This window comes from Lagopus muta, chromosome 1, assembly GCF_023343835.1.
Source record: "Lagopus muta isolate bLagMut1 chromosome 1, bLagMut1 primary, whole genome shotgun sequence".
In the NCBI taxonomy this organism is placed as follows: domain Eukaryota; kingdom Metazoa; phylum Chordata; class Aves; order Galliformes; family Phasianidae; genus Lagopus; species Lagopus muta.
The window spans coordinates 29,936,355-29,948,518 of NC_064433.1; the positions used below are offsets into that span (position 1 = coordinate 29,936,355).

Here is a 12,164-nt window from a genome sequence, read left to right on the forward strand (position 1 = left end):
CATCTCTCACATCTCTCCCTCTTTCTCTGTGTTTGGCTGGGAGTTGACGATGCTAAGATGTTTTACAGATGGGTCATTATGTTAGGAATATTTAGAAGAATCATACTGTGGCTCAGGTGAAGAAAAAAACACCATTAAGATCATAAAGCAAGCTTAGCAATTAGAGAAATACTGGGCTTGGCCTTAACACAGCAGCAGAATGAATCTATGTGTTGTTATCAATGCTAACTGAGGCTCCATGGAGTCTGACACCTAACAGATAAAGTGGGAACTCTTGGTATGCAATTGCTGCAGTTAGACCGCTTCTCACATCTGAGCCAGTTCCCTGCAGTTGCACTACTTTTGTTATCAGGTATTTTCTCCATTCAGTGTTATGAGTTTGAGGACTCCCAGGGACTTGAGCCCAATAGCATCACCCCTTCTGACGTGAAATACAACAGAAGTTAAAGCAGCACTGTGTCTCCACCAAGTCTATGCGCCATCCTCAAATCACTATGAACTCAGTCATATGCAGGATCCCTGTGTACCTACCTATGAAGATCTTCTAGTAGGTGCAAGACCTAAATGCCTAGCCTAGCATTTTGCCCGTCTTCTTCAAGGTATGGCAACAGATTTGTATTAGCAAAGCACCTCACTGAGTTCAAGGAATGCTGAATCCCCAGGTTCTCAGCCACTTACCTTTACACACAGTCCCATTTCCAGTGTAACCCAGCTTGCAGACACAGTTGTGCCCACCCACGGTGTTGAAACATAGCGCATTTTCATCACAGTTGTGCTGGTTTGTTACACACTCATCATGCTCTAGAAAATGAAAGAACAATGGGATGTTCTTCAAGTTTTAAAATACACAGAAGCTTTTTAATAAGAGAGAAGTAGTAGTTAGTGATAACTTGGCTATGTCAACATGAAACAATGGGGTAATTAGGTTATGTGTTTTTAACACATACTTCTATGTGAGAAATGTGTTGGAGCACAACTCCACTTCCATTAATGGGGAACTACCATCATTACACTTTTCACATAGACTACACGGTTCTCGTAAACATCTGTCAAAGAACTGGCTAACATACTGAAGATCCGTATAATAATTCTACTGCATAATTTATACATGCAGGTTTATCCTGCATGGGATTCATAGGATTTCCTTCAGAAAGATGACCAGTGGTGCAAGTCACACACTCCAAGCTGCAAGAACAGTTTGCAGAAGTCAGGACTTCAAAATATAGTCCTTGTTTTCCTTCACTTCAGTGTGTACTCTACTCACTTTTAGTTGAGTTAAGTAACCAGGAAACAAAGAACAGGCTGCTCCTCAGAATGAGGGATAAAAGAAGCATGATCTAAGTGTTTCTGTTGGTGAACATTTTAATGTTTTAGTTTGTGGTTCTTTAAAAAAATGGAAAATGCAATTTCAAAAGAAGATGCTTTGAAGTATCTTTTCCAAATGTCAGAAGAATTGCTTGAGTATATTCAACATGCAGTATCTTAGTCTGTAGGTATCATGAATAAAAAGCTTCCATCTTCTGAAATTATTCCGTGTATTTTCTTTAAATCAATAATATTTACTCAAACATAAATAGTCTCAGAGTACCCAAAAATTTAATTTCGGTAAAATCAACTGTTTTGGGAACATAAAGCTACATAATCTGAATCAGCACACATGAACTAGTCTGCATTTGAGGCTTTCATAGCCACCATTCTGTCCAGGTTTTACCAAATCTTATTAGTGCAGCTTACGGCAGTTCTGGCTACGACACAAGTCTTAAATCTGAAACTAGATGCTCTTTCTTCCCTTGTCTTGGCTATGTCACACTGCTCTGAATCATCTGCTTTATAATAAAGAATTGAAGTCTGCGCATATCCCACAGGACTGTCAGGAAAATGAATTTGTTAACACTTGCAAATCACTATGGAAGAATTCGACTTGCTATTCAATACTAGCCATAAACCACAGGAGTATAAAACTGGCAGAATGGCACATCCCTAATCCATCAGTAGACATAAAGCGTCCTATAGCAAAACAAATACCCATTGTTTAACAGGAGGAAAATCACCAAAATGTAAATAATCAATTTTAAACAATTCACGGGGTTCTTTAGTTTGCTTTATTTTGGTTTAGGATTTTTCTGCTTATTTTATAGCAACATCCTGATGTCCTTGTTCCATACAGGGACTGAGTCCCCACTGGATACAGCCAAGCTGAGGCTGCAGGCCTCCGCCCTGAAGCGTGAGAAATAATTACTTCGTTCTCAGCATTAATAACCAAAACTGATATTGTTCACAAATGATCCAGCCCCTCAAATCTGGTTACGATACTTGACTCCAACCTCCCACCGCAGTGTAATCTCTCATGCTGGCTGAAGTAGTATTTATATTAGATCAGTCATAAAATTAAAGAATGTCGCGCTCATACAAATGAGGTTAAAAGTATTATCTATGCTGTAATCATATTCTGGCTTTGTTTGTGTTAATATCATGATATTATTTATATGTAATATGCCATTTAAATATAAAATATACACTGCTTTCTCATTTGTAAAAGTTTTATGTAACGTGTGAAAGGAAAATAGCTATGGAAATGTAAGAAACATTATGCACTCAGCAGGCCAAAATATCTTGCAAAAACATTATTCTGGGATCTCAGGAGGGGGGGGTATATACAGCAATACATCACACTGATAAACTCAGCTCAAATCGCTGCATTTGGCAAATTAAGTATCATGCTCAATGAGAAATGCCACCATCCACCTCATGCCTTAGGGTTGCAGCAGCATCCCCAGCATGCATAGCAGCTCTTTCATGTGGACAAGAGTATATTAGAGAAAAGCAGCTGAGAACGGTCTGACACCAAGAGGAGCAGCTTTAAGCCCAGAACAGTTCTGAAAGCCCATGAGGGACCCATGCCAAGCGAGTTTGCTGATGGTGTTCCAGCACAGCCAGGTGTTAACAATATGGGTGAGTCCACCTTGCAGTACCTGGGCCTCAAAGACCATACGCATAGATGTATGGCCTCTGTAGAATAAAAAAGATAACTGTCACCCTTGAATGTATCTTCATAACATTTACTCTGTAGACTAATAAAATCTGAAGAATCTTTTAAGATGAACCTTTTAAAAAACAAAATTTAACTATCTATCAGCTAAGTAACTGAGCCTGAATTCAAAGATAATATTCTTGGTTTCACTTGCTGTGTGAACCTTCAGTGTTTTATATCCTTCTGCAAGAAAGCTCATCGAGGATGTCTGCCTATGGGGCAGGAAGAGGGCCCACCACACAGCCACAGAAGTACAAGTACAGAAACAGACATTTTAAAATGATAGGAATAAAAAATGTCATCAAAAAAGAATTGGAATGTTTTACCTTTCACCTAGATCAGTTACCCTGCCTCATCTGAGCTTGGGTTCAGTAGCACTGTTAAAACCATTTATATGTAGTACTTCATATTCCTTCCATACTTCTTCATATTCCCTCCATATATATTGAGGGGCACCACACAGAGCAATCAGTCTGCACTGCACGGCTGGCTCTGATACGGACAGATAATAAATGGTTAAAATACGGAAGGGGAAAAGTCCTGCACATAAAGCACCTTACAACATTCACTCTTTTAATGTATGGCGTAACATCTGTAGCAACGTTGAAGAGACTATCAGAAAGAGCTTTTTCCAGAATTCTCTATCTAGCTTTATTAAAGATAGAAATACTTGATTGTCATGAAAAAGGTGGTTGATAATTCTTCATTAACTCACATTTAACATTTTGTCTTCTTATTTTGCTGAAATATTCAGAAAGTCATCTTAAATAGACAGGACATGGAATGAGCTCAGCAATCTTTAATATCAATCTAGAAACTGTAGAACCAGATTGGGCTGTGCATTATGAAGCAAAAAATCAATTCATAAAAGAATTGTTTAAGGATAACCATGAATATGACTTCTTCTACTTTTTAAAGTTTGAAAAAACAGGATAGAAACATCATTTGCATTATTTAAAATGTCAGTACTGCCCAAATATATTTCTGATGCTCCAAGAATCAAAAGTGAGGTCATTCACTGCAAGCAACTTCTTAGGAAATAATATGACACACATTTAACAAATATCCATACTTATTTCACTGCACACCAAAATGATGATGGGGCAGGGCCAGTGTAGGAGTAGTACAGTGGCAAGGAAATAAAATTGACTTCTGGAGAGAGATTTTAACCATTAACACACCCACATTTGCATAAACTTTCTATAAAACCAAATGCACTAGTCTCAGTGATTACCTCTAAAGCTATATTATCTAATAGATCTAAAATCCATTTTGCCAGGACTCGCTGCTCAACGGTGTTAACATTAATAAAATCTCTGTTCTGAGAACCAACTGAAGTTTCAAACACATTATATATATTGAATAAATTATGTCTAGAATGATCTCTTTCTAGATAGTTTCACCTCCAAAATGTGCTACCGCCCTACGCTAAAACAGTAGTAAGAATGGGTTGATATGTACATCCATTACAAAAACAGAATGATCGTTATGACTGGCATGATTTAAGGGATTAAGGGATACAAAAACTATGTGATGATGTAATTAATTCATGCATTTGGATGTGCAACAAATCAGTTATACACACATACATACATACATATATGCACAGAAAGTGACGAATTTTATTTTACTTTACTGCTACTCCAGAACAATTCATGTGGTTTCCTGGACAAAGATGTCATTTCAGAGGATTATGAAGGGTAAAGTACTGCATCCTCAGGAGATGCAGTGCTGGCATAAACTCATACAGACCCACTGAATCCTATGACATATGACATGGCAGATGGGGATCTGTCCTACTGCTTTTATTATCTGTGCAGAGATTCTTGCAGAACTTAGTAGAAGCTAACATGCTGACCACTAGGTGTGCCACCCATCTCCTCCTCCTTTTATTTTCAAAGTGCAGAACAACATCAGCCACTACCCTTCCCACTGTACGTTTCACAATTAAAAATAAACAGAAAATCTGTGAAACATTTCCCACTTGCATACTGCAACTTCCCAATACTTGTCCTGCACATTCAAATTCTGCAAACATCTATGCAAAAAAAATTGACATAGAATCCAAATCAACAGTGAAAAGGAATTATGACTGAGTTGCATCTCATACTTGTGGGTAAAGGATACAATGCCGTCAGTTTTCCTAAACCATTCACTACCAGCATTGGAAAATAACCACTTGAGGTATAGAAATTCATAGAAGCTCCCACATATATAAAAAAAACCATGCTTCTCCATTTGTAATCTTGTAAAACCATGCAACTGATAACCATTTTTGAGTGGAGGAGCTTGTGAATTAAATTAAAATCTTATAAACAAACAGAATATTTTAAGTATTTTCTCCTCATGCTATCTCTGAATTCTGGAACTCAAATTACTTTTTGTCACCTGTCTCCTTCACATTGATTCAGTACAAATCAATGGAAGTGTGGTGATCAGCTGACAATTGGATGTGGCAGTGAAAGTGACAACAGATGCATCACTTGAATTATCAGCACCCAACACACTTAAATGCCCACTTACAGTTTATCTTAATTACAAGCTCTTTTTCTCATATAATTAATGTACAAGACAAAAATCAGTATTAATTATATAGGCAGTTTGGAAGACATATTCCATTAGGATCATAAGAGAAATGACAGATGGTTAATTTCTTGAAAGACTTCATACTAGACAGTTTAAACTCTAATTAGCAGGGTTACTTGTCTTAGTATATGCGTAGTATTTTCAATGAGCAAGAGGCATAAAATTATTAATGATTATGCTACAATTCCCATATACTTAAGTCACATTTTTATATTGATATTTCTCAACTCTAGTATTTCCCAATTCATTTTTCTATGGGCATTCCCTAATTCAAATGCAAAATGGAACCCAAGCTTTAATCACTCACAGTTGCCATCATATTCTTTATCTTAGTTAACACAGAAGTCATTAATCATTAATTAATGACCACCAGCAGCTGTCCTTTGTTCAAGCTGGGGATATGAAAATCCGTTTCCCCACAATATTTTCATTGCTAATTCATTGTCAATTCATTGCTAATCTTGTTACTTCATTGATTTTCACCTTCATCCATTCCCATATATTCATCCCTCTCCTGGTCTTCGTTTTCTTTCTTCAGTGCAGGCATAAACAACTCTTTTTTGTAAATCTATGTCTAGAATTTTTCTACTTTTTATCTTAATGATGTTGATAATAAAAATAGCTGTAGGACAGCATGTTCTATTTTCAAGGTCTGTTTAGAGATGATCTTGCTTTCTGAAATGCTTCTCTGTCTGTAATTATTTAGCCCATTGTTGTTCTTCAGGGAGAACAGCTGTCATCATCTCATCATATGTCTACTCCTCTATTTTATATAGTAATGTATTTACTTATTCCATATTTGGTCTTAAGGTGATTAAAAAAAGGGAAACTGAGAAAATTTTGACATAATCTTAGGAAGAAACTGAGGGTGAAGTCAAAATCCAATGATCCTTTTCATATCCATTACAAAAATAGTTCCAGGACTGCACTGCATTTGTAGTTTGAAGGGGAGCCTATATTATGGGCTGTTACTAACTAAGGGTTAAAAACAGCTGAAAAACACTTGAACAAGAGAAAGCACAGACCCACTCTCCTTGCATCTCTCTGTGAGGTTAGGAGTGTTTTGCAGAAAGCTCTGAAGTGGTTGTGGCATTGGGGAGACCAGAGACAGATAGGGACTGAGCTGGTACTTTGGTGTGTTATGTGTGCAGCTTGAACTATTTCAGTTTAGTGCAGTCAGAGCTTTCATTTGAACAAAGTTGGAATTGTTGGACACTGGTTTATGTAAAAACAGTTCTACATGGAGGATCCCAAAACTGATGATTATCTGATTTGAGATTTTGTTCCAAGGACTTCATGGATGTCACACACAGAAAAGGAGACCATAAGAAGCATTTAAAAATGATGATACATAGCTGGCTTAGACCACAGAAGAAATCTGCTTATGCTGATGTTGGATGCTTATAGCAATTGAACAGGTTAGCTAAACTAAACCATGATGTTGACCTTGTCTTGCACCCTGCTTTGACTGCGTGATTAACTAATTACCTGTTTAAATACCTTGATATTATCTTTATGCATAATATGTTTCACAAAAAGAGAAATCCTGACACTGAATGTAATAATGAAATCCATCCCTAAAACATCTCCTGCTTCCAAACACTTGTATTTTGAAAATGCATTTTAAGAAGATTTACCATTTCACAGCTCATCTGAAGAAAACTATTTCACACACCAAAACCTGCAAGGGGCATAGATGTTTTTTTCTTACTCTCTTGCTTGGACTTCAAAACTTAATCTACCTTTCAAAACATTATGCAGTTGTTCTTTCTACAAGATCTCTGTGGGCTTTTTTTTTTTTTTTTTTTTTTTTTTTTTTTTCTTTTTGTTTTGTCTTGTTTTGTATTTTGTGTTCTGGGTTTCCCTCTTAGATGAAGAAATGTGAAACTCTTAGCTGTAAGTCCCTTCAAATTGTCCATTAGCGGTAAATCCAGTAACATATTTTATGCCTCTAATTGGGGTATACAGACTCCAAAGACTTTACTTGAGAAGCCCAGCAGGCAGGTTGAATGTTGGCCCATCCCTTCCTTTCAGTAATATCTATTCATCATGTAATCAGTGCTAAGATCTCTGGAACACACGGGGAACAAAGTCATTTTCAGTCCCCATTGCAATGGGCAATTTGATGGCTAAAATATATCCTTCCAGGACTAATATTATTCCCTCCATCTTTCCCCATCATGTTTTAACAAATTATTTAATCCTTTTTAAACCCAGTTAAGTTTCTTCATCCTGTATTATAATAATGAATTCCAGTTTTGTGGAACAAAATGTATTTTTGCTAAATACTCAAATTCTTCCTACAGCAGGTTCTACAGTACAGTTAGCCAATATTACTTCACATAGCAGTCTGAGAATTTTTACACATTTCAACAAGTTAGGCAAAGGAAATATATTGAAAAATATTTAGTATGACAGCTAAAGTAAAGTAAGCTTTAATTTATCTTCTGCTTCCTCCACGTCTGCCATTTTGTATATTCCTTCTTGAACAGAAACGTTTAAGGGAAGGATTTTCTAAATAACTTAGCATAAGCCTTTCTTGCCTAAAGGAAAATCTGTAACTCTCACTGATTTCAATGGCAAAACTGTAATGTAAATGCAAAATAATTTTGAAAATCCCACCTTAAAAGATTTCAGTCTAGACATAAGGTCTGTGACCTTGTCAGGCACTTCTTTTTTGCTGTAATTCAAACTGATCTTTTAATATCTTGTCTCTTTTATCACTGACATTTTAAAATAAGGTTTCAGTGTTTTAAAAGATATTTCATGTCTCATTTCATGAGATGTTTCTCCATATATTGTTCTTTTATTTTTTATTTATTTTATTCTTGCTATGGGTATTATCTTTTCCAAAGTAAATCTTTTCAAATTCCAACTTGTACTGTAAACTAAACATCCTACGTACTTACAATAAACAGATGCTTTCACAATCTTCTATTATGCTGTCAAAAGTGACAATGATAGCAAATTCTGCATCTGAAGTACACCTCCATATATTATTGCTAGTAGAACTGCCAGACTAGAGCTATAAGTATCCTATTGCAATTTCCTTAGCAAAAAAAAAATGTTTATTTTACTTCTTACCCTAATGCTAACCCTTTTCATTTACTGTTCCCTTAATTAAAGGCTCCATGTTACACAAGTCTGACACCAGCAACAGATACTTATATTGGACACTTGGCCTCCATGCTACACGTTTCTGTTATACAAATAAAGCAGAGAAGTGTCTCTCAGAGTTGCTGCTGAAGCTCATAACTTGCTGCCTGTTCTTGGATTTTGCAAGTAACAATTTGCAGACCACCTACATAACTAGAGGGCCCCACAAAACACTGCTGAACAACACTGTTTTTTATCAGCAAGGAGATAACAGAAGGATAGATACGCGATGGGACAGCAGAAGGATGTCTAAGGAATCAAGTACCATTCAGAGTTGGACTCATGAACTAAAAATGTAGTCAGAGCTCTCTGGAGACAGGTAGTGCTCCTTTTCCATTCTTTTGGGGATGTCAACACGTCCAGAGTTTGTTAACTCATATTTCAGAGGGTTCTTTGGAAACTACAATAACAATTTACACTACTTTTATCATGGACAGTGCTTGTCAGATGAAGAAAATGGAAGGCACTACAATGCTGAAAGAAATGCTGCTTTTGCTTTGATCCTGATCTCTTCTTCTGGAATAACTTAAGTTACTATGACATTGGGAAACAAATGGTTTTCCATCCTTTTATGCAGCAGAGAGTTCTTGATGCATGAGATAGTTCACCTCATTTCCCTAGAGGTGCTGTGACACAGGCTTTCAGATGACTCACTCGATGTCAAACAGGACAGTACTATTTTTGCCAAGACATCTGTAGTGGTTGAGCTCAATGGGGAATAGGTCTTCCTTCAGTGTTGCTCACCTAGTTGGAGAAAGAGTTCTCAACTTGAAAATGAGGGCAAACATATGCTGAAGTGGTGGCCAAGCAGAATGATACTGAATCTTTGATTCCAGGTCAGCCTTGATACTGTTTTTAGTGACGGTTCTGATTCTCCCTAGTGCAGATGCTCCTTGGCAATTTATGTAGGTGCACCAAAACAGTATAACAAACACATCCATCACAACCACTACATTTAAGATGCCTTCCCTGGAAATAAAAGCACTTGGAAATTAATACATACAACTGACCAGATATTCCATTTTCTCAATACTACGTCCTGGGTTGCCAGGGTGAGCTCACCTTTGTAATCCTACCTCTTTCATATACTCCTGTTTGAAGAAATTAGAATTTAAGTTGAGACACTATGTGGAGGACTTCAAAATAACATGAAGCTCAATCCCTGGAAGGTGTACTAAGTAAATAGTACACCTCAGCTACCCCTGGCAGACTGGAGTAACTGTGCAGGTGAAAATCAAACACATTCTCTATTTACTTCTCAGACAATAAAGCTATGTATACAGAAGTTAAGCTGAATTCTGCATCCATTTCCACCTTCTAAAGAGCTAGGAAAAAAGTAATCAAGACTTACTAAATATGTGTACATCCCAAGCTTATTAAAAACACAGATGAATAATTAAAAGGGATTAGTCTTGATGAACGCCCACTTTTCCAGAAATCAGTCCTCTTATCTGAAAAAGATGTGACCATTCTATGGCCACTTTGAAAAATACAAAGCCTTCATCTTTTTTTTTTTTTTTTTAAATGCACCATCACTGAAAGGTTCTGTAATTTTCCAAACCCTGAACATCAAAGTTAATACTGTGTGACAGCTGCTATGTTCCAAACTCATGACATTCAGTGGTCTGTAACAGGGTAAATGACACAATTACCTCTTGTAATTACTGTTGCTAACAATATATTTTCCCTGATGATTGGTCTATGTGACTCAGAGCTGCTTATCTTTGTCAGTCCGGTCCAAATCTCCATTTCTATGTGACTTGGACATTAACTTAGTAGGTATTTACAAATTAGTTCCAATATCTGCCAAGACAGATATTTGGGATATATAAATTCATCATTTATTGCATGGTTAAGCAGTCCACCACTTTAACATTATTTTGCATTAGAAAATAAGCATTTTAATGAAATACTGTTTCTCATGTAAATCAAGTAGTCACTTCTATTAGTAATATGTTGGAAGGGAAACATGCTGAAACACATAAACAAATGAAGGAATAAAATGCAAATAATCATATTAATTATTTTTAAAACTCTTATTCAAGAAGAAAAACATGAGATTGAAATACTAAGATACTTAATTCTCATTGCCTATCCATAGCAATTTTAAAGAATACCTAGAGAAGACATTGGTGTCTTTTGACTTAAATCAGTATGAGTTATGGACTAATCAAATTAGCTGACAGCAAGTGTTTTTTTGAAATATCTTTCACTTCTAATATATAGAACAGATACAATTCTTTGTTCTGTTTCTCTGCAGTATATACCTATGAGGATGTGTAAAGATTATAGCATGTAGGGTCAGTACAAAACAGACGTTGTCTCTGTAAGATGGTTTGTATACTTGTCAGAAAAATAAAGAAAATCTCATTCAAAAACTCCAGAAACCTTTTAGGTAGAACAGTCTCCTATTTTATTGCCAAGCTTGTTGGCAGAGCTCTCAGTTCTCAAGAAAAACACCAAGACTTACAAATTTTTCACTGATTTGATGGAAAAAAGCATCAATTATTTGCACCAGAAAGTTGATTAACATTTCTTGTTTTAACTTTTCAAACTCGAAGATGCCTCTAGTATTTTCAAAAAAACCCACAAGTATACAAAATGAAATGAATGAAATAGAATAGTTCTGTATATTTAGAATGCCTTCAGGAAAAACCTAAGCATCTTCTGTGGACACATTATTTTAAATACTCTGCCTCACTGTATGTATCTTCAGTAGCAAAAGGGAAATTACATCCAAGTACTTCAACGTTATATTATATTGGAGCAAAGAGTAAATGATGAATGTTCCCTTTTGTATCAACATGACTTTTCAAATAAATGATGATGACTTGGCCAGTCTTTCTCAGGGCATCACCTGAACAGAGGCCTAAGAATGGAGCCCAATGTATTTTCTCAGTAGACAGTATTTGATCCTTCTTGTTCACCTATTCTTTCTGACTGCCACAGGGTGGTCCTGCCTTTACATCTTTCTTCCTTCCATTTGGGTGAACTGGTAAACAGAGAAGATTCTTTAACTGAAATTAGTTTTAGTTAGAAAAAAAGATGAGTAGAAAAAAAGCATCAATTTAGCTTTCATGATATGAATTTGTTCAGGAGCAGTCACAGCCTGGCTGCAAATTTTCATGTGGATCAGAATTAAAAAGCAAAAGTAAAAATACAGGCCTTTCTTTGGGATTACTCAGACGTACACCAGCGCCAGAAGAGTCAATGAAGTGAATAAGCCCAATGTGTTTACCTTGTGTAACAAGACATTTCAGGGTGCATTTCAGCAAAAAATGTGTGCAAAGAAGGACTAGCAAGTAAGAAGTTCATGCTGTAGTTGAAAGGTTTGTACCACACAGTGTTAAGCAAAGCCACTCCTCAAGTACATGGATGGAATAGAGGATTG

General features: G+C 36.3%; 1 protein-coding gene across 1 annotated transcript in view; it reads right to left on the reverse strand.

The window, feature by feature from the left end:
* Positions 1-12,164, reverse strand: part of NELL2 (neural EGFL like 2) — a 143,371-nt gene that overhangs the window by 39,182 nt on the left and 92,025 nt on the right. Inside the window, exon 14 of the mRNA XM_048943209.1 lies at positions 679-801. Coding sequence (XP_048799166.1) covers positions 679-801 — 123 coding nt within the window. The remainder of the gene's footprint in view (positions 1-678; positions 802-12,164) is intronic.